The sequence below is a fragment of the Pezoporus flaviventris genome, unplaced genomic scaffold (assembly GCF_033815535.1).
Source record: "Pezoporus flaviventris isolate CSIRO_AGI_PZ_B2104156 unplaced genomic scaffold, CSIRO_AGI_Pfla_v1 ptg000007l, whole genome shotgun sequence".
In the NCBI taxonomy this organism is placed as follows: Eukaryota; Metazoa; Chordata; class Aves; order Psittaciformes; family Psittacidae; genus Pezoporus; species Pezoporus flaviventris.
The window spans coordinates 58,484,828-58,507,660 of NW_026892555.1; the positions used below are offsets into that span (position 1 = coordinate 58,484,828).

The 22,833-nt window shown below is 42.6% G+C and overlaps 1 protein-coding gene and 1 non-coding gene across 4 annotated transcripts; one reads left to right on the forward strand and one right to left on the reverse strand.

Annotated features, from left to right (window-relative positions):
• Positions 1-3,542: 3,542 nt before the first annotated feature.
• Positions 3,543-9,483, reverse strand: CBLN2 (cerebellin 2 precursor). Of its 3 annotated transcripts, XR_009742603.1 has the most exons (6): positions 9,310-9,450; positions 8,723-8,809; positions 7,226-7,807; positions 5,038-5,157; positions 4,096-4,747; positions 3,543-3,724 (listed from the first exon to the last, which is right to left on the reverse strand). XR_009742603.1 is itself a non-coding variant. In XM_061448890.1 (5 exons), the coding sequence occupies exons 1-5, from the start codon at positions 9,461-9,463 to the stop codon at positions 4,550-4,552; spliced, it is 837 nt and encodes a 278-aa protein (XP_061304874.1). In that variant the 5' UTR covers positions 9,464-9,483; the 3' UTR covers positions 3,543-4,549. The 3 variants fall into 3 exon arrangements, 2 of the variants coding, with proteins under 2 accessions (XP_061304874.1, XP_061304872.1); XM_061448890.1 differs by having other exon boundaries at positions 3,543-4,747; positions 7,226-7,503; positions 9,310-9,483; XM_061448888.1 differs by having other exon boundaries at positions 3,543-4,747.
• Positions 9,484-20,828: 11,345 nt separating this feature from the next.
• LOC133267396 (U1 spliceosomal RNA) lies at positions 20,829-20,992 on the forward strand. Its single transcript, XR_009742761.1, has one exon. It is a non-coding gene; the product is annotated as a U1 spliceosomal RNA (small nuclear RNA).
• Positions 20,993-22,833: the final 1,841 nt, after the last annotated feature.

Genomic DNA, 22,833 nt, shown 5'->3' on the forward strand with positions numbered 1-22,833 from the left:
TGTATTCAAGTTATATTTGTAGGATTTTGATCAAATCATCAGAATTACGATGTGTTGAAAGACATTTAAACTGAAGAATTATTTTTTTGTTAACTAAAGGTTTGAGCTAATTGACACTTATTTTCAAAGTAAACGTAATTGTAGATCATGCCCAAATTCCAAACACTATGATCCAGGACAAATACTATTGATATTTTTCATAAGCTCCTCCTCTCTACAGGAATGGACTTTACTGAAGTAGGTAAACCAAGCAGGATTAGCCTTTTCATTGAAATAACAATGTATTTATTTTACTAGGGAGCTGAAGATTAAGCAGCTGATCAAAAGGTTTGCCTATCATCTGCCCAGCCACCTAGTCTGTGTCTAACAACAGCCACGATGAATATCAGTAATCCTCAGGAATTTATAACCTGTTAATGTGACCTAGTTAAGAGGTGGCGAGGAATCATAAAGTTCTGTTTTGAGCATTCTGACGGAGGAAGACAAGTCAAATAAAAGAATCTGCTCCATTAAGAAAATGGGTATTTTACAATAAATCATTGTTATTTACCACCATGATTAAAAATGGGCATGACACATCTCATCAAACATGATCCTGGAACAGTTGTTCAAGACAGTGTGTGCTTCCACATCTAGAAGCTATGCATTGCCTCAGACATTCCCTGGCCTTTCAACAATAAATAAAAATATGTGAGCGATTTTTTTTTCCTTTCATTATGTATAACTGTTTAATGGACTTTAGCTGACAGTCATTACCCATGAAAATTAAAAAGTATGTTAATGACACTGATTTTTTGAGTACTTCTTAACACTAGAAATCTATCCTGGACTAAAGCAGACTATTAATTATAACAGCTATTTTTAAACAACACTACCTGTGACCCTGCCTAGTCCAGAAATGAATGTCACGTTACAAGGACATGAAACCACTTTCAGCTATTTCCAAGCAACTCCATCAGTAAGCAATCCCTTTTAGCCTATCTACTTTGGCAGATATTCCGAGACATAAATTTGGTCAACAAAACCAAAAATTTCTTTTTAGAAGTTAAAAAAGACAGAGTCAACAAATACAACGTAAATTCTAAACAACTTCCTAGTTCTGCATCTCTCTTCTCCCACCCAAACAGATTCAGATTGCAAGATGCTGACCGATAATGAGAGACACTGCACATCCATCACCACTCAGGGTGATGTGAGAGCACACAGGGGTTTGCAAGACAGTGTTCTAACTATGGATATAAACCTCAAAAAACAAGAGGAAGGCAATAAATATATGATGAGCATTTATCATTCCTAATACAGGTCCTGGTTCTACCCTGACAAAAGTATGATAAAGAAACATGAAAGCACTGGTTCCCAAAAACATCCAGGTGAAGATTATTTCCTGGAAGGGAAACAGTCAAACAGACAAGTGTTTTCATAGGAATATCTTATGATCATGTTAAACAGCAGCTTATGAGAAAATCTGAAAGTTGTTGGGAAGAATATTGTTATTACTCCCACAGGAACCAGAACCATTATTGTGCTATTGGCCTACTTCACTACCATATGTGTTTTAAGCTTATTAAGTCTCATGGTGAACTTCAACATTAAATTTACACCAACTCCAAATGTTACCCAATCAATTTATTTATATAACTTATTTTAGACAAGCCTGCTCATAATGTTCGGTCAGGCTCCTTTAAGTGGTCTCACCTAGTATTTCTCGTTGCATTCTTCAGTCTGCTATTGCACATTTTCCCCTTATAACATAAAATACATCATGATATTCACACCTTATCTGTATACCAAAATATCTACTGTTTCCAATAACAAGTAGGTTGCACCTTCGCAAACTCAGATACGAAATTAAGTAAAAAGAAAAATGAATGAATATTGCAAGGAATAGAAAAAGAAGGAAATTTATCAAATTTAAAGGGAATTTATTAGATTTAGGAGGATTTTATAAAAAGAAGGGGATTCCATTTAACTGTTTATATAACATGACTAACACTATAGCTTATCATGAAGGACACATCAGTAGAAGAGGAAGAGAGGCAGTACATTAGAGACCCTCTTCAAATTCAGAAGATTCGTCATTGTATAAATATATTTAGCTTTATAAAATAACCATGGTCAAAATTATTGACTTTGAATATATGAAGCAGGTTATTGAGATTCTGCAGCTTAAGTGGCTTAAGAAATTTCCAAGAATATGTTCAAGGAAAATCCTGACATTGGCTTCATTTAACTTAGGAGAGAGCAAGAAATAGTATACCACTGCCTTATTAAACCAGACGAACTGAGATAAATGGGACAACTGAAAGTGATTATGGTAGGCAGAATTTCAAAATAAGACTAAGGAAATGGAACAGAAACTGAAAAGCTGGGACCTTGAACCCACCTCAGTGTCTTATTTCCTTGAGAGACATGATCAAGTTTTAAACACGAAAAATTAAGATATAAAAGTAGTTTTACAATATCTAGCATTAAGACGACTGTTTTAATTGTATTTTTGTATTTAGTAGAAGGTTGCTGCTGACTCAGGTTTTATTTCATATATTTAAACGTAGTCCTGTGGTATTTTAGCAAATAGAAACACTGCAGTCATGCCAATGCGAAAAGGGAACTAGAAAATATAACCCATTAAAAACAAACCTGAAGCCCATTAATTCAGTAGCCAGCAAAGTAAAATACCAAAGCAAACAAACAGCATCAATGTTGAAAATACATGAAAATATGAAATATTATATTGCCTTATGGTTTAGTCATCTGAGGTATCATAAGCAACACAGATAAGGGTTTTTTTTTAAGAATATATGACTTTAATTGACTTTGCCCCTTTAATGATAAATTTACAATGAAAATGACATGTCCACCATAATTTTGAAATACAACATAGCTACCACCGATTTGCTGCAAATGCTTTTGCATTATATTTGTGGCAGAGGAGTATATTTGACAAAAATAAATTCTTATACACATCCATCCTTGGATTAATAGCAAGATGAATTATTCAAAATTAAATAAATGAAGTTAAAAATTAATAAATATAAAATTATATAAACATTCTTTCTGGATGTCCGCAAGCAAGGTTTCCCTCAGCACACTAATACACCAACCTTCATAAAAAAAAGTGAAAAAACGGGGTCTGTTTATTAAGAGTGAGGCAAAATGATGCAACTGATGTTGGCCTGATATTTTACTTCTTGTGAATTGCGGTAATAAGTTTTTCTAACCTCCAATACCAACACTGGTCCACCCCCAGAACTCTGAGGCCATTTGTACTGGGAAGAGCACACACGGCTAACAAATGCAAGGCACCCATGCAGCTTCTGGTGCTTTTGCTGATCCTCTGAGGCCCTCTCCCAAAGGCTGTCAAAGATGCTAGCGTCAGCTCCTCCGATACTTGCCACGGACAGGTCAAGTGGAGATGATTTTATTTAACTTGGAAGAGGAAGAGTTTGCTCTGCCCGCTCTCCGTGCTCCCACAATGTGTACTCAAGCATTAGTGGACAAATACATCAAATAAATGTCGGATAAAACCACCCAAGATATGCCCAGTAATGCAAAGAAAGGATATATTTTAGGGTATGGTCAGAGAAGATATTCAAAGCCTCCTTTGTTGCTTCTAGAAATGTCAGGACAATTCAGAAATGTCAGTTCCTTTACCGGTTTCCAGATTGTAATTGAAGGATCATGTAGCTCTCTCGCTCCTTTCTCTAAATAGGTCTATAAAGATCAGCTGGAAAGTGCAGACAAAATTGTTCACTGGTTAGCTTCACCTAGAGCTACAGGGTATATATGTGCTTTCTTTTGTCTTATTGATCAATCTAGCTTACATTTTTAGCACACACAAACAAAAATCAGGAAAAAGAATGTCGATGAAAAATACGAACAACACAAAACCAATAAGGTTCCAATCGTGCAAATTTTGCTTCACTTGATAAAGCACTTCTTGACACAGTAATGTCCAGAATCCCCCTCCCCCAGAAAAATACAGGACTGAAACAGAAGCTTTTTTTCTTTTTTTTTTTCTTTTTTTTTTCTTTTTTTTTCTTTTTTTTTTTCCCTTAAGGCTATACAACACGGAGAAATAAAGTATGGAAAGAACACCTCATTGGGCTGAACACTTCATTCTTCTGGCTCTGGACTGAGCCTTTGACAAAGTGATTGTGTGGTCCAAGTTATTTGTCTCACTGGGACAACGACAAGAGAAAAAAAAAAGAGGAAAAAATGAAAGAGGGGAAAAATTTAAAAATAATAAGAAAGTCAACGATCCCAGCAATAAAATCCGAAATTGACTTTACAATCACAGGTACAAATTGCTCAGGTCGATAATTTCATTTCTCCTAAAGATCACTGTCGTCTAAAACTAATTAGAGGCGCAGGTTCCCGAGGAATTGTCAATATTCAAAGCAAATGTTGGAGTTTAGGAGGTTATCATTCTTCTACCATGACAGTCTGACGGGGTGACTGGAAATATTGTCATGTGCTGCCAAGATCAGGGTGTCATTAACGACTGAATCCTTCCTCCGGCTCATAGATCTGCTGCCTATTTGGCCTTCTTTTATAGTGGAAAGACTAAGAAGCCAGAAAAGGTTGAATATTTCCACCCTCCCATGAGGTTACCCCTTTCCAGTTTGAGATGCACTTTGTCTTCTCTTTCCATGTGGAGCAAGACCCCATTGCTGGCTGCTTCTCTGGTGACGTCCTGATCCCCTGCAAAAGCTGAAATCACTGGGTAGCCGTTTTGCATTAAACTTACCTAAAAAGTGCAAAGACAGAGAATCTGAGTTTTCTCAATACTCTCAATGACTTTTATACCTTGTACACATCACTAAGCTTTTGTGCAGGTTAGAAACAGGGTCGAATTAAGCTAAGGCAATGCATGATTTCTGTCATGCATGCAGGCCCCTTTAACTAAAATAACCTACAGTCTCATTCTTCACTTGCTGGTTTGTAAATGCACCTCAGTCTCTAGAAACGAGCATTTGAAAGAGGAAAAAGAAAAGTAGAAAAAAAGAAACACAGCATCTTCTTTAGATCAGAACCCACCTGGATGGTTTGTCTGTTATAGACCTTGACCACGTGGAAACTGAAACTATATATCCCTTTTCTTGGTGCTACAAATATACTGGAAGCAAGATCAAAATGGTTGCCAATATTAACTAACACCTGGAAAGTAAACAAACAAAACAAAAAAAGGAGAGAGAGAGAAAGAGAAATCAGACCTCACCTTAGAAAACCACCAGTGTACATCTTACATGAGCTCATGACCGATATAAAGCCTAGTTGAGATAGTATTTGCAGCACAATTAAAAGTGCACTGCAGGGGAAAGCAGCCAAATTACAGAGGCATTTAAAAAGCATCACAGTTCATAAAACGATTCAGTTATGCAATAATGGTCTCCAAAGCCTGCTAGGTGAAGTGCAAATGTCCACACTGCACTGTTAATAAAACAAAGGTGGCAGAAGCGGGAGAAGGGAGGGGAGTGGAAGGAAGGAAAAGAGGGAGGAGAAAGAAGCAAGGACAAAAAACCTTTAAACTCATCAACTCATAATGCAAACGTATGTTTTTTATCTAGCTTTACTGAAATCGAACCTGTCCTCGAATTCAGCAGTGTATAGAAAATCGCCCTAATGAGATCACTGATGGAGGAGACAGAATGGTCCGCAACAGCAACGTCTGCCAGCTCGTGCCTCTCTGCCCCTCCGGAGAGCTGTGCCGCCTGCCCCGCATCCTCAGGCGGCTGGGGTGGGCCTCCTCCTCCTCCCCGACAACAGTCTTAATTTGTCATATATTTGAGTGTCTTTTGAACGCAAGAAAAAAGAGTTGAGCCCTTTGGCACATTGCGAAGCCTTGCTTGAGAGCAGCGACCGCATCCTGCCCCGCAGACTGCCGAGCCGGACACTGACGGGAATCCGGCAAAGGCTTATCGCTCCCTCCCTTTACAGGCACCAGCCTGGTTTGGCTCAATAGGCACGGCTAACAAGGGGAGAAAACCCCGCAGGCCCGTAGAGCGAGGGATGAGCCAAAGCTGGCTGCTCTGCCGCGCCGGTCCTCTCCGAAGCGCCCCAGGCGTGCTCGGCTAAGCGGGCTACAGCCTTTGGTTTAATGGATCAAAATACAAAGCGGGAGGAAACAAAAAACAATCCCTCCGCAAATCCCGACGCTTTCGTCCCAAGAAAGAAATCCGTTATTGCGGGAGCACCGAGGGAGGGACGCCTGAGAACTCCTGAGAACTGAACACTGCTGAATAAAGCGTCTAAAATACGCTACACATGAAGCAAACTCTTGGTTGTTTGGTTTTGGTTGTTTTTTTCCTCTACTGATCTGACTTAATGACAGCTTGTAAGGAATAGCTGTGCAAACTCATTAGAAGGAACAGGTAGACAGATGAATGATAGACGGACAGACAGATGAAAACAAAAGCAGAGAAAACAAGTCTGCGTGCGCTAATTTTGGCTGACTCCGCAGTACTAAATCAGGAGTAAGAGGCGGCAGAAAAAAAAGTGAATTTCGTCGCAAAAGTCAAGCGGTACACCGGGGCACGGGCTCCGGGAAGCAAGCACTGAAGCAAGAAAGGGGCAGGACCAGCAGCTCGGGCTGTCCGCTTCCCTAACCGACGTACCGCGTGCAGGGTAACACCATTCATTTACAACCCACCGGGGACAGTGTTCGCCTCGTTTGATAAGGCGGGGAACACCCTCTTCTTCCTCAGCCCTCCCTCCCCCTGAGAGGTGCTGTAACATTGCCAAGTGCGCTTGGAACAGGCAGCCCCGGCAGCTCCCCGTCGGTAAATCTCTGTCCTCTCCTCGCCCTGAAAATAAACATCTCAGACGGAGCACCGATAGGGACAGGGGGAGTGCGCACCCTCTCCCCGGGTCATCCTTGACTGCCTGGAGCAACCCTCGGCTGCTAAAAGCCCCCACAAGCGCCCGAGGCACAAACTCGCACGTTAAAGCCCTCTCAGTAGTAGCGATGGGACCGGACAAAAAGCCGGCGTCGCCCTTCCACCCACAACACACCCAAATGCCCCGCAGCCACCTAAAAGAACTTCCCGAACTCTTTCTGGGGAGTTGAGCTGTAAAAAAATGCTATTGAGCGGGTGGGTCAGGATTAAAAGATGAAAGGTGAGCAGAAACTAAAGTCCGCGTGCAGGGGCGGGAATGGCCGCGCAGGGAGGCTAGGGGCGGCGGCGCGGAGCGTGGGGCGGAGAAGACAAAGCGGGCGTCGGCTGACCTGGTCGAAGTAGATGGTCATGGTGCGGTTGCTCATCTCCGAGGGCTCGTGGTTGGTGCTGCGGGTGGCCGAGAAGGCCACCTTGGCGCTGCCGGAGCGCACCGAGATCCCCAGGGAGGAGGTGATGGCGCCGTCGGCCGAGGGACTAGAGTCGCACACCACCAGGCACTTCCCCTCCAGGACGATGGGCTCTGTGTCGTTCTGCGCCCGCACCGGGCACCCGGCGGGCAGCAGCAGTAGCAGCAGTGGCAGCGCCGCCGCCAGGCAGCAGGAGCAGCCTCCCGTCGGCCCCAGCAGCGCCCCCCGCCGCCGCCGGCCCATGCCCAGCGCCCGGCCGCCGCCGCTCCGGCTCGCCGCCGCCATGCGGGCAGCCGCGGGGAAGCGGAGGGGGCTGCGCGCCTGCTGCCGCCGCGGCGCCCGGCGGCCAGCGCTCTGCGGGACGGTGGCTGGGCACCGGCGGCTAGGGCCGCGCCTTCCTCCCCTTCTCCTCCTCTGCCTCCTCCTCCTTCTCTCTTCCTCCTCCTCCTCCGCCGCCGCGCGGGACGAAGGAGCCTCCTCAAAGGGCGGGCGGCGCGCAGCAGCCTGGCAAGGGCAAAGGCGGCGGTGAAGCAGAGGGGCGGGCGTGCAGGAGCCGGGCACCACGCAGCCCGGCAGCCTCTCGTCGGCCCAACAGGTCTCTCTGGGAGAGACCTCGCTGCTCAGCGCCTTCTCGTGTCTTCTCTCTCTCCCGTCCCCTGGCACCGGGAAGCCCCGCAGCCCCACCCGTGCTTTAAGCCGGGAGGAGGGGGCACCGCGTCAGGTTTCGTCCTGAACCCACGGTGGATCAGTCTGCGGGCTTCTCGGGCGGTCCCTTTTCACCTCACAGCCGAGGGAGCCTCCAAAATCCGGCTCGTTCCCACAGCCCCACTTTTTACTACATCTGCGAGGCGGGTTTATGTCTCTCTTCTAACGCCCAGCCATTACAAAAGGCGATTTTATCATCATCATTATTATTACTGGTGATGCTCCCTCTCCCCCTCGTAGGAGCTGCCCCACTATCCCTTCCCAGGGTTCGTGTGGTCCTGGGCTCCCGCAGCCCTCGCCTTCGCCGTAGCGCTGCTCTGACCGGGCTTTGGGAGCCTCCGCCGCCCTCCTTCCTGCTTGGAGGTGCTGCGCTCGCGTACCGGCTTGTACTTCCCAACCTCTTGTTCCCCAGGCTAGGTTACCCCGCTGCCTCCTAAACCCTCCGGAAGGAAGCGGCTTAGCACCCCTCGACTCCCACCCTGGCAGCATGCACATCACAAGAGGCAAAACCTCACCCGTCGTCTCCCTGGGAAGTTGCATCTCAGTTTTCCCCGCTCACCAGAACACTCTGAGGTCTCGCTCCTGGGAGATCCCCCCCTACACTTCCCCGAGGCATCTCTACTGCTGCCCTAACCCCGCATCTTATTATTGCTGTTATTTAAAATGGTATTTTGAGAAATGACCAGCCAGCGGGGAGGAGAACGGCGTTTTTACCTGGGAGGTCCATGACGGGAGAGGAGGGCTGGCTAGGTGGCTCGTCCGTGAACTTGTATTGCTTAGAGAAAATGAGCCGAGATTGCGCTGGCAGAAAGAAAAGGAAACAGGAGTCGTCTCTTTCTCTCCCGCCCATTGCCAATAATCTCCCCCCCTCCACCCCCCTAGCCACTACCACCACCACCCCACTTCCTCCCTCCTCCCCTCTCCGCGCGCACACACACACTCGCAGCCGGCAAGGATTCGGACGTCGGGAGAGGAGTGGAGCGCGGCCGTGGCACACCCCTCACCCCAGCCCCTGACCCGCATCCGCGCACCCTGCGAGCAGCAGCGGCGAGGCGCGGAGCTCCCACCGGGACGGCGTCTCCAGGGCGCCCCGCAGCAGGGCAGGGTGACCATGGTGGCGGGGAAAAGCCGTACCCCTCCCCCCCCCCCCCCCATTAAATCCGTGGGGCTCAGTATCCCCGGCACAAACACGCTGCTGACACACTGGCACTCACGGGCCACTGTTGCCGTCGGGCCGCGAGTCACCACTAACTGGATTCATAGACTTTAATAATGATGACGATGATATATATAGCACTAACAAGGACACGCTGTTTGGGGTACTTCAGGCTGCGCACCGCATTCCCATGCCTGGATCCCTGCATCTCGGCGCCCAGCGGGAGGTGGCGGGTCCGCCTTCATTGCCTTTATTAAACTGTTTCTTCCCTGGGGGGGGCTCTGCTCCCAGAGCCGCATCCGCTTCCAGACTCGCTTCTGGTCCAGAACCTGCTCCTGCTCCCTGACCCGCTCCCGGCCCCTCCCGAGGCTCCGCGCCAAGAGCGGTGGTGGGGCGCCACCTGGCGGTGGCGTTGAGCGTCTGACGGGGCTGGTCAGCGAGACGGCTGAGAACTGTGAAGAGGGAAGGAGAAAAGGAGGGAGAGTAGGAGGGAGAGAAGTAGGGTCACACCCTGGCAAGGGCGGGAAGCAGGATTCCCAATGGGCAGAGCGTCAGAGAAACTGAGTGGTCGTCCGCTTCCGCTGCCTGCAGGGCCCGGGCGCGCTGCGCCCGCGGATCTCTCCCGCTTTAAGGAGCGGTAATAATGGTGTATGTCATAGTCAAGGTTATCATCAGGTATTACTGGCTGCAAATGTTTCATGTGTCTCGGTTCGTGTGGCTGCTGCTGAGAGGTTGGCAGCAATGCGAGGGAGGGTAAGGCAATGCTCTGGCAATGAAGTTTTGTGAAAAAGCTCTGCATTTCTATTCATTCCTCTCTGTTGCAAATTGTTTTTCTGGTTGTATACAGCATATTCTTAGAGATCCCGATACTCAGACTTCAGCCTCTGAAAGGAATAGAAAACCACATATAAATAAATGTAAGTGGTAGGTCTTGATAAGGAGAAAAAATTTGCATGTGTAACTCACTAGTAAAATTACAATCTCATCTATGAATGAGCACTCCTCTGTTTCAATCTTCTGCTTTAAGCACAACTGAGGAACCCCTGTGGGTTTCTGCCTGATGATTTGCACTGAGAAATTAATCATGCTCTGAAATTGCAGCTAAGCAGTGTGCAGGGAATTCCTAACCTATAGCTCCTCATTTCAAATGAGAATTTTGTACTAAGTCTAAAATACTCATGTTTAATGGTCATTTTCCCGAGTTCAAGCATCGAGGGATGAGAGTAGAAAGCTGAAAAGTGTAGTGAATTAAAACTATGAGGAATCAGAAGGAGCCAGTCTGTGGCTGTAAGGCAGCTCTTGTTCTACAAGACAGTGAACAGGACCACAGAAATTCCTTCAGAAGACATCAACACTCGGTCTTATATGGGGCTGGTACACTAGGGAGATGCTATTATTTCTCTTTAGGTCACACTACTCAGTCATAGAATCATAGAACAATAGAATCATAGAATCAACTAGGTTGGAAAAGACCTTTAAGATCATCAAGTCTATTACCCCAGGACTGCTAAGACTACCACTAAACCATATCACACATTTTTTGAACATTTCCAGGGATGGTGATTTCAGTTACCTGGCTGAATGCCTGATCACCCCCTCTGTGAAGAAATTTTTCTTAATATCCAATGGTTGCCTGGGCACAAGCTGGCTCATGTTCAGCAGCCATCAATCAGCAGCCCCAGGGCCTTTTCCACCAAGCAGTTTTACAGCCACTGTTCCCCAAGCTTGTAGCATTGCATGGGGTTATTGTGGCCCAAATGCAGGACCCAGCACTGAGCCTTGTTGAACCTCACACCATTTGCCACAGCCCATCAATCCAGCCTGTCCAGATCCCTCTGTGGAGCCTTCTTTCCTTCAAGAAGATCAGCCCAGCTTGGGTTGATCCCACCCAACTTGGTCTCATCTGCAAATTTACTGAGACTGTATTCAATCCCCTCATCCATATCATCAGTAAAGATACTAAGCAACACTGGCTCTAACACCGAGCCCTGAGGAACATCACTAGCGACTGGTCACCAACTAGATGTGATACCTTTTAGAACCATCTGTTAGGCTTGGCCACCCAGCCTGTTTCCAACCCAGCAAGGAATCCACCTATCCAGGACATAAGCAGCCAGTTTCTTAAGGAAAACACTGTGGTAGATAGTGTCAAATGCTTTACACAAGTCCAAACAGACAATGTCCACAGCCTTGCCCTCATCAACCAGGCGAGTCACCTTATCATACAAGGAGATCAGGTTGGTCAAGCAGGACCTGCCCTTCATGAACACGTGCTGACTGGGCCTGATCCCAGTGGCTGGTGTGACTATTAAAGACCGAAGCAAAAGCAGCATTAAGTGCTTTAGCCTTTTCCTCATCCTCAGTCACCAGGTTTCCCCTGATATCCAATAAAGGAAGGTTCTCTTTGGCCCTCCTTTTATTGCCAATAGATCTGTAAAAGTACTTTTATAATCTTTTATGGCAGTGGCCAGATTTAGTTCCATCTATGAATTCACCTTTCTAACTTTCTGTCTACATAGCCTAACAACATCCTTGAACTTTTCATGAGGTGACTGTCCCTTCTTTCACAGGTGATAAATTCTCTTTATTTTCCTGAGTTCCAGCAATATCTTCGTGTTCAGCCAGGCTGGTCTTCCCTGCCGGTTTGATTTTCCACACATAGAGACTGCCTGCTCTTCCACTTTAAGGATTTCATTCTTGAAGAGTGTCCAGCCTTCCTGGACCCTTTTGTCCTTCGGTAATGTTTTCCACGGAATTCTGCCAACCAGATTAGCATCGTAAACAGGTCAAAGTCAGCCCTCCAAAAATCTGAAGTGGAGGTTTTGCTGACCTTCTTGACTTCTCCAAGGATTGAAAGTTCAATCATTTTTTGATCACTTTCCCCAAGATGGCCTCCAGCCATCACATCACCCACCAGTCCTTCTCTATTTGCGAACTGATCTAGCCAGGCATCTCCCCTAGTTGGCTCACTAACCCGCTGGTTTAGGAAATTATCTTACACACCCTCCAAGAACCTCCTGGATTGTTTCTTCCTTGCTGTATTGTACTTTCAGCAGACAGTCTGAAGTTCCCCACAAGAAAAGGGCAAGCGATCATGAAACTTCTCCCAGTTGTTTGAAGAACATGTCATCTGTAGCTTCACCTTGGCTGGGTGGTCTATAACAGACTCCTGCCAGGATATCTGCTTGGTCAGCCTTCCCCCTGGTCTTCACCCGTATTCATCCTTCTCACTCACAATACTAAGTTTTAGGCACTTGATGCACTGCCTGATATAAAATGCAACCTTGCCACCTCTTTTTCCTTGCCTATCCCTTCTGGAGAGCCTGTAGCCATCCATTGCATCACTCCAATCATTCCATCATGTTTCTGTGATGGTGATTATGTCATGATTTCCCTGCTGCACAATGACTTCCAGCTACTCGTGTTTGTTACTCATGCTGCTGGCATTGGCATAAATGCATTTAAGTTACCCTGTGGATCTGGACTCCAACAGTAGCATGCTACCCTGTGGCTCATTTCTAGTGAGCCTGGTGTTACCATCTTCCCCCTTCAAGCCTAGTTTAAAGCCCTTTCTATCAGCCCTGCTAGGTCCTGGGTTAGAATCCTTTTCCCCTTTGGGACAGATGTACCCATCTGCCTCCAGCAGGCCTGGTGCCATTTAGACTGACCCGTGGTCAAACCCCCCCAAATTCTTACACTGACACCAGTCACAGAGCCAGGAATTAATTAGTGAGATTTTTCTGATATAGCCATTGTCATTGATTGTGACTGGCAGGAGGGACAAGAGCACTACTTGGGCTCCTGAGCCCTGAACCAGTTGACCCAAGGCCCTGAAGTCCTGTTGTATTATCAAGGAATGAAAACAGGGCCAAAAGATTTGTTCCTTATTTTATATGACTTACAACATTAGGCACAGTGGTGAGACTGATGGCACATCATCATTTCCATCTGCTACTTTAAAGAAAGATGAGTGTAAGAGCTAAAGGGAACTGTAAAGCCCTTAAATCCAGTGCGCATCCACAGAAAAACAGAAGAAATCTTGCCTTTCTTTGAATACAAGGACTGAATCCCAAATGTACAGAAACACCCTTCTCCTTAGATACCTAACTAGCAAAAGAAGTAGCGGTATAAATTGGTGCATCATGAATGGAAAGGGGAAATAACTAAATGCTAATACTTATTTCTAATAAAATATTTAATTATACAACCTTTATGGTGTTTATTAGAAAACAGCTCTATGCTGCCTAATTAAATACTGTTTAATTAAATGCTATCCTTAATAGTATTTATGGGATAAACCTGCTGCCTTCCTGGAATTATTTAGTTGGTGGAATTATTTCTGCATCTTTGCTTTCTTTTGTGAATTGTAAGGTTGAAAATGCATATTTTGAAGTTATTAATATGGGGAAATACAGTTTATTTAGTTATGGAGTGCTTTCAGAAAGTGTACCTTCTAAAGTAAATAGATAAGGTATTTGCAGTCCTCTTTCTTGAGCTTAAGATTTGGTTGTATTTGGAAAGGAACAGTATGTAATCAAGCTCATGCCATTTTTCATCACTTTGCCGAGACTGTTAGGAATACAGACATTTCTAGCAGGGACATGTTGAACTTGATGGCGTGGGAGTTCTACAGGAGATGAAATCACTCATTTCTTTGGAGCCTTCTCTAAGATAGCACTCACCTTGAGCTTACTTAAGCCAACAGCTTCAAGGGGAAAAGCTTTTTGTCTCATCTACTAAATCAAGTTATCAACAGAAAGGTATTTTGATCAGCAGCTCCCAAGTGTTTCCCATACATTATTTACATTAATGTTTAACAAAAATGTGACACATTTTTCCAAAAGAAAATACTTACATATCTGTTCCTGACATTATTTCACATATATTTGCATGTATTATCTCGATGTTACAAACACAAATACAGAGAAAGAAGAAATGTTCCTCTGATGTGAAATATACTTTTACCTACCCCTAAATATTGGGACAAGTTTGTGACAGGGAGACAGAAACACTTCCATGATCAGCCAAGGTGCAGAAGACTGAGTCCTGATTTATTAAATATGCTACAATTTAAATTGCTAAGCATCATCTTCATGGATTAAGTGGCCTTTAAAAAACAATTTTACTGTAAATCATAAACAAACTGGATTTAATAAATCTGATTCTTTTTTCTTTACAATTTTTTTTCTTTACAAGTATACCTTTGAAATATAATCTGGTGGTAGAAAAAGTGCACTCTTTTTTACCTATCCAGCGATGACCTCCATATTAGCCACAAGTTATGGTTAAATCAACTGAGGTACATCTACCCCCATGAGAGCAGCCCCTGTGGTAAATTCAACCATAAGTGTGACTTAAAGAATTCTTTGTAAATTCAAATCAGTAGCTCATTCTTTATCCTACTGGGGCACCAGGGCAAATTACCTTAGAGCTACCAGCTATGGCAAAGAATATACACTGCTTTTTTGATACCATGCACAACGTTCTCAAATATACACAATGCAGAAAAAAATTACCTAATAAATTAGAGTTCATTCACAGAAATACTTAAACTTTTTTTATAGCCTCAGTCTTAGAGCCTCCCACATCAATCAAGGCAGTTATGTTTTCTCCTGCATAGGAAAATTCATTATAAGTGTTTCTGAGGTGTCAGTTTTCAATTGCAAAGGGTCTCCCCTCATAGGAAGGTCAGGACTATAGATGGAAGATTTTGCATGACCCATCTTCACATGGAATATCATATCTGATGTAATTTCAGAAATATTTGCATAACATCTTACACATTGAAAGAAATATGTGTAGTGCCTCAAGAACGTTTTATTTGTTCATGTAAAAATATCAGAACAACCCTAGACAGCAGTCTATTTTGGAACATAAAATGTTGTTTTCTTCCATAAAGTATCTTTAATTTTTAATGTTTTATTAAATAAACATATTTAATGATGTAACAAAACCCAGGACATTAGAATATTGTAACTGCAATATAATTCATTGTAGAGCTTTGATACCATTTCATATCAGATTGCATCTCTGAATGTCGTATCTTAATATTCATAGTTACTTAGATAACACTACTTTTTCTGAAGATGCGCAAACTTACTGAACCAGTGTCAAAGCTTGCTTTTAATAAAGTATTTATGTGGCAATTATTAAAATATTGTTAAATGCAGCTTTGTACACCTCATAGAGATGAAACAGACATGAAATACTGGATAACTTTGTAGTGGTAGCAGACCTCTTACATGTAGTCATAAAGTGATACTTAAATCCACCCTTCTAAAACAAGTTTGCAGTGCCACTGCCTTAGATACTTGTACCAGAAATGTCTGACAAATGGCCACTGCAGTGAAATGGCTAGCACTTAACAACATGCCACTGTACTCTTTAATCCCTCTCATTTCATAGAATTTCAGCTCCAGGAGGAGAGGGGATTAAAGTTATTTTGCAGTGCCTTTTTCTAATATCATGTTCTGACTCTTTTGTTAGCTTCTGTGACCAATACATTTTCAGGCCATTCAGGTTTCCTTGGCAGAATTTAGAGATTAAGATGTTTTATCATTAGGGAAAAAAAAAAAAAGTGGCAAAATACTGTTTTTTCTAAACACATACTGATCAGAAACGTTCAGACAAAGTGCATGGTCACCTCTGGTCTGCATGATCAACACTTATTTCCAAGGTATGGTGCATCCTCATAACAAACTGCTACAATGATGTTGAAGAGCTCTGCTGTTCTCTGAATTCCTTATTCACAGAATAACAGCTTTTAACTAGATAAATGATGACAGCAACCCAACGTGCCTTCCAAAGACTGAACATTTTTTTGTGTAAAAAGAAAATGCACTTGGGAGAAATGTTTATAACACTGGCGTCCAGGCATGGGGCTTGGCCAGTACAAATACTTACTTCTTTTACATGTAACCCTGAGCATTGCTTGTGTTCCTAAGTTTTGGGCATGCCCTTTCCACCCATACAAACTCTCAACCTGATCTTTTAAATAAGGAAAGCATATTTTAATAAAGTAACTCTTAGCTAAAAGAATTTAAAATGTCATTTATTCTGTTGCACCTGCAGAAATTTGTGTGTCCACCCAATATACTCTCCCTGAGCCTTCCAAGTGAACTTAGAGACCATAGACTTTAAATGAAATTTCTAATAAAAAAGTTGCTATACACATAACACATTTGCAAGTTTCAGTAAAGAAGACCTCTTCAGTGTCATAGCCAATATATATAAAGTTCTTTGAAGTTTAAATATTATATATATTGTATATAGAGAGTAATATCTTACAGGTATTGTATATGACATAATATATAGATCGATGTTAGTTCCTATGTTAGAGTTGGGAAGAACTAGTGGTTTTAAAGTATATTTTTTTGCACCGACTGTCTTGCTACAGGTGAGGTGTTGTTATACAATGTCACACAAATGCAACATTTAAAACTTAGATATGGACTGTTTATTTTCATGAGAGAATCTTAAAACAGGACCTTGAAATACAACAGAGATGCCGCAGCCTACAATTGCATTTCCTACCTTCTTTAGTTCATTCAGCTATATTTCAAAGCAGACCTTCCAATTCTAATTGGAGAACAAAGTCATACTGAATTGCATGTTTTTACTGATGCATGATCATTTGTATTAACAGAGAAGACTCTGACATTTCTGAAAACAGTCCACAGAAATAAAAATATATTGCAGAGATAGAAGATCAAATTATTAATGCTTTCATTTAGTTAGTTCTGAGTTTAGCATTTCAGAAGACAAAATCAGGTTGGAAAAGCAATGTTGTAGAAGACTGTCCCTAATGACATACACAGAAATCTGTAACTTTTTTGTTCAGATATTTCTTTGCCTCAGGTTTTTTTTGCTTCATTTTTTTGATTCTGCTTGGAAGAGGCATAGTTTTTTGTTGTTTTTTTTTTGAAAAAGCAACTGCTCTGTAAACAGTTCTCTGTATGTTGTCTCAAGTTGCAAACTCACCAAATAGGAATATAAAAAGCACTACTTGCTTTGGAAATCTTATCCCTTATAGAGACCTATAATGTAACCATTCTGATAGGCAGAAAAAACAGCTAGTCTCAGTCTTTTAAAAATTAATTTTTCTTCTGAAATAGATAAATCTGTGATACAACCAAGAGACTATTTACAGCTTTAGGGAATTAAAACAGATGTATTTGATCACCTTTACATGTTCATTCCTCCTCAGCACATGACTGCTGAGAATTTTGACAACATTTGAGAAGCCAGAAAGATCTGAGTCTTAGTTTCCATCATTGGGTAATGAAAAAGCTCTTTCTCAGGTCTTTGAAGACTTCTGTTCTTGTTTCATTAGAAATAATTATGAATAGCAATCTTTGTCTCCTTTGAAAGTATCAGGAAACATACAGCCAGTCCAGATCCAGCCATTGTGCATCAGCACAATATCATGCTGTTCTCTTCCAGAATCTAAAGGTTTTATCAGAAAAATGTTTTAGCTGCTAATGACTGTAGAGGTAGCCTCACAGACCATGGCAATAGATGCAATGACAGCTCTCTGCTACTTTTAAACAATTGCATTATGAGATATGACCTATCTCATTCATCTTAGTAGCTGCTAAATTGGATGTCCCTGAAAGCATTTGTGAGATGTCACTTCTTTCAGTCCTCGTCAAAGCAGGTAGGAAAGGAGATAGAACATTTCCTGCTGAACACTTACACAATCCACTTTGAATGAAAACTCGTTTGGGCTGAATAAGGAACACTGGTATTTGTCTCTTCTTACAATAAGGGACTCAGAGCCAGAGTCCAGTAAATTTAAGATTCTTAAGGGAATAGAGAGGGGAAGCATATTCAGTGCCAAAGATGTGGAAAGCCAGGCCCAGGGGCCTAAGGAGTATATGTCACTGTGTCTGGAATAGTTATCAGCTTTACTATTAACAGCTTTATTGGAAGAAGAGTTGAAAATTAATTTTCTGTCCTGAACTAAACCTTTGGCATATATTACTGTTTAGTCACACCAGTTGTCCTAGGATGTACTGCTACAGGTGGGAGAGATTTTTTTGAAGAGCAACTTGTTGATTTGTTTTGAAGGATCTCTACATGTGTTTGCACCGTACCTCTGGGATACCACATACACCTCTGATCCCATCCTTCAATTTAGGCAGAACTCTCTGAGTAGTAAACTAGGGATTCTTTCACTGTAAAGGGGCTCACATGGCCTGATCTGTGCCGGTCCCAAACACCAAACACGCAACACATTCTATTTCACATAACTGCATCAAAGAATAATGGCATCTGAAGGCACAGTCAAAAAGAGGTGACACAGAAGCAGTCACTCCCATCACCTTGTGCTTTTCCTTCCAGGGAACTGTTGAAACTCTCAGTACAACAACTCTGAAATTTCAGACACTTACATGAGAGACTGAGGCAGGCTCAGCATTTCCGATTCTAATATTGAGGCCTTCACAAGTGATATCACATCTGAAGCTTTTTCAGTGCATTGAACTGAATGATACTAAATTCAATGACTTTAAATTAAAGAAAAAGAATGAACCAGATCTCTGATACACTTGTACCAAATGCAAGAACAATACATATTTTTAGAATAAAATACATTTCATGTTGCAAATCATTCCTTTAAGTGGCAACTGCTATATATAACACAGATTATATAATATATATGTATTAGGGAAATTAATGTACAGATAGCCTGAACTGAAAGTCTCAGGCCTGAAAGATCTAGTCAGTGTTTTACTTGAGGTACTTGAACAGTCCCTCTGTGCTTTGTTCTTTATGTGCACAAGCCTTTGTAAGCCTGGAGCCACAACACAGAGAGAAAAAAATGCCAAAAGCTTTTGGTAGCATTTCTTTTCATGACTTTGTGTTTGTGATGCTCTTGGATCAGTATCATTATTGCTTTATTATACTTTGTCATTGTGGTGACAAAAAAGATTTCAGTGCAGCTCTGCAGAGACTGTTGTGCCACAGACATGTCTTTCAGATGTCAACTCTGTTCTGCAAAAAAGCAGAAAATGATTCTGGAGATAAGCTTTCCAATGACTGCAAAGCAGCTGGCATCTCTGTAACTGTCACTTTTCAAGACCAAGTAAAATTCTTTGATATCTTTTGCAGCTCTGCTTAAACATTGTATATGCTGATGACAGATGTGTTTAAGCTACTTACTTACATACTTTCATCTGTGTAGAACTTTCCATCAAAGTAAGGGAAAGCAAAATGGATATTTCTCTTTGGAGGAAGGGAAGGGGAGGCTGAGATTGGATGTGAAGGGACGACTGAGAAAGGCAACACAAACACAGCTGAGGTTATCAGGTTTCAAAAAGGAGACAGAGGCCCAGGTCAGTGCAAACTATCACCCCTAAGCAAAGCACTCAGCTTTCAAAAGCCATCACTTTCCTAAAACCATGATGTCCATCTTCCTCACAGCTACAGCCAAAAAAAGATTATATAAAAAAGCCCTCCAAATGTGATGTTAGTAGGTGTATCTAAGGCAGTCTATGCGCTTTGTGCACATACAGTACAGATGTGTTGTTTGTTTTTTTGGCAGTGACTTCCTTTTCTTCTGTTTCCTAAGGAATTGATGAGATTTTATAATTTACAATATGCAGGACTTAATGAACATGGCATTTAAGGCTGCATCAACACTGTGCTTTCAGTCATGGTCTAAGCCCTTGCTTGTACCTAAATGTTTCCCATCCACCCTGTCCAGTTGCTAATATTTAAGGGCTTGGCTGCACCTTAATATTTAGGCCTAGGAACACACTAGTCAGAGCAAAGCCAGATGGTTGTGCTGGGCACTGGGAGATACTGTCGCCAAACCAGTGAGTCACAGCTGAGAGGCAGGGATTTCACCTTTTAAGGTCAATTTTTAGAAAACAAGAACTCAGCAAACTACATGCCCCCTAAAAAAGTCAGTAAATAATTATTTCCTATTGTCTAAAACTGCCTAAAAGCAGACTGCAAAATCAGAATAACCAAAAGTAATGTATCCCTGTCTGTCTTTTTAGGAAATAATTCTTGATCTGTCAAAAATTATGAACACATTGCAAATAATCACAGTCTAGTTGATGGCTATCTGCTGTTCATCACTGGCCTTGAAGTATAGTGCACCTTACTTAAGAACAAACAGTAAATGCTACAAATAATATGTAAACATTACTTCCAGTTGTATTTGGGCTGAAGAATGACACTCTATTGTCTCCTCATTGCTTTTATTTTTTCCTCTAATATGAGCTAGATATTCAATGAAAAATCACCAAAACTGATATTGATCTTCAAACCTGGAAAAGTTTTGCCTATTTTTCTGCCTTTCACACTATTTCCACTTGATACATAATTGCTGCCAGTCATATCTCCTCTCCAACTGCTTCATTCTGACAGTTTGCATCATCCTCCCTTAATAGATTTTCTCCAGCTATAATCAGGTGAATTACCTCAGAAAACTTCAAATATTCTTTACTAGCATTCCATGGTTTTTCACAGGAAATAAAAAAATCAAGATAAATTATGTTGTCATTTTATAAAAGTAAGCAGAGAAATGCACAACTGAATTCTGATTCATCTTGAAGTCTAAACAAAGTCTTTTTGACTCTCGATGACACCTTTGATCAATATTTTCTCAGCAATCAACATAAAATGTGTAACTACAGTGCCAGTATACAAGAAGGGCTACTTACCTGGCAGGGGAGACACCATGATCAAGCAGGTGGTTTTCCCAGGGCGAGGCTCACCCCTTGCACCCTGAGTGTGCTGACCCCTGCGATTTCCCCAAATGTGGGAAACTCAACTGCATAATTTGTGGTAGTGGGGGACTGCCTTCGTGATTTTTTATTTTTTTTTTGACACACTTGTGAGGTGGGCTGATGCCAACCTCATGAGGTTTAACCATGCCAAGTGCAAGGTTCTACACCTGGGTTGGAGCAATCCCAGGCACAGCTACAGGCTGGGCAGAGAAGAGATTCAGAGCAGCCCTGCGGAGGACTTGGGGGTGTTGGTCGATGAGAAAATGAACATGAGACAGCTTCAGTGTGCGCTTGCAGCCCAGAAAGCCATGCGTATCCTGGGCTGCATCAAAAGGAGCGTGACCAGCAGGTCCAAGGAGGTGATCCTGCCCCTCTGCTCTGCTCTTGTGAGACCTCACTTGGAGTATTGTGTGCAGTTCTGGTGTCAACATAAAAAGGACATGGAACTGTTGGAACAAGTCCAGAGGAGGGCCACAAGGATGATCAGGGGACTGGAGCACCTCCTGTATGAAGACAGGCTGAGAAAGTTGGGGCTGTTCAGCCTGGAGAAGAGAAGGCTGCGTGGAGACCTCATAGCAGCCTTCCAGTATCTGAAGGGGGCCTACAGGGATTAGAGACTATAGTGACAGTACAAGGGATAATAGGTTAAAACTTAAAGAGGGGAAGTTTAAATTGAATATAAGGAGGAAATTCTTTCCTGTTAGGGTGGTGAGGCACTGGAATAGGTTGCTCAGGGAGGTTGTGAATGCTCTATCCCTTGCAATGTTCAAGGCCAGGCTGGACAGAGCCTTGGGTGACATGGTTTAGTGTGAGGTGTCCCTGCCCATGGCAAGGGGGTTAGAACTAGATGATCTTAAGGTCCTTTCCAACCCTAACTATTCTATGATTCTAAGGAGGAGAGTATGGCTGCCTGAAGAGGAAACATAGACTTTTATCTGAAGGTATGTGAAGATGGTACATGGCCCAAGTTCAAATTCAGTTAATCATTCATCACATGCTGAATATTAAGTAAGAAACTGCACTAAAAAAGAAAAAAAGAGCCAACTAGGTGAAGCTAGGCTGCTCAGGCTTGACTTCTTCAAACAGTTTCTATGTGCTTTGGAACAACTTGGGCTATAGCTTACACCCATCCACCCTACAGCTGGCACACCTACAACCCTTAAACCCTTAAAGACTGAATTCTCTGTCATACTCTGCAATTGATCTCTTATGAGATATATCTCCTTTCCTATATGTGGGCACAAGAACTAAGTCTCTCACACACACACACACACACACACACACTGTTCTTGAGTAAAAGTAACATTGTTCTCTAATCTCTTTTCACTGCATTACCCTACAGATATGATCAGACTACTGGGAAAAATATTTATCAATCACTGTGGTTGCATATTAGTCTTGGTGTTTGCAGCAGCAGAAATATTTTGAGCACCATTTGTATACTGGTATTGTAGTTTGTGAAGAATTTCTGGAAGTGCACTCGGTTTCAACATATATACATTTTTAATAGTAAAAAGGCCATCTAGTACAATGGGAAATAAAGAATGCTTTAAGAGCCACTGGAATATTTCAAATATAGTGTTGGGTTTTGCTTTCTTTTTTTGCTTTCTTTTTTCATTGATTCATCTGTTTTGCTCTTTAATTTCTACTGTTTCTCATTGCATTTTTAACTCACTACCATATTATCTAAGCAAAGTGGAAAGTCGATGCATCTTTCTTACAGTAGCCTGCGACAGAGGATAAAACTCATCTTCACAGCTCTCTAAATCTTGGTATAGCTAATGGTCCACACAGCTAATAGATTAGACCCTCTTTTGGGACATTCATGCTCCCATGCAGAAAAAAAGTCATTAGGCAGATAATTATGACAGCTTTGCAACCTCTGGAACCTTCCTCACAAACCCCAGTGGTGCATTACAGAGGCTTAACTA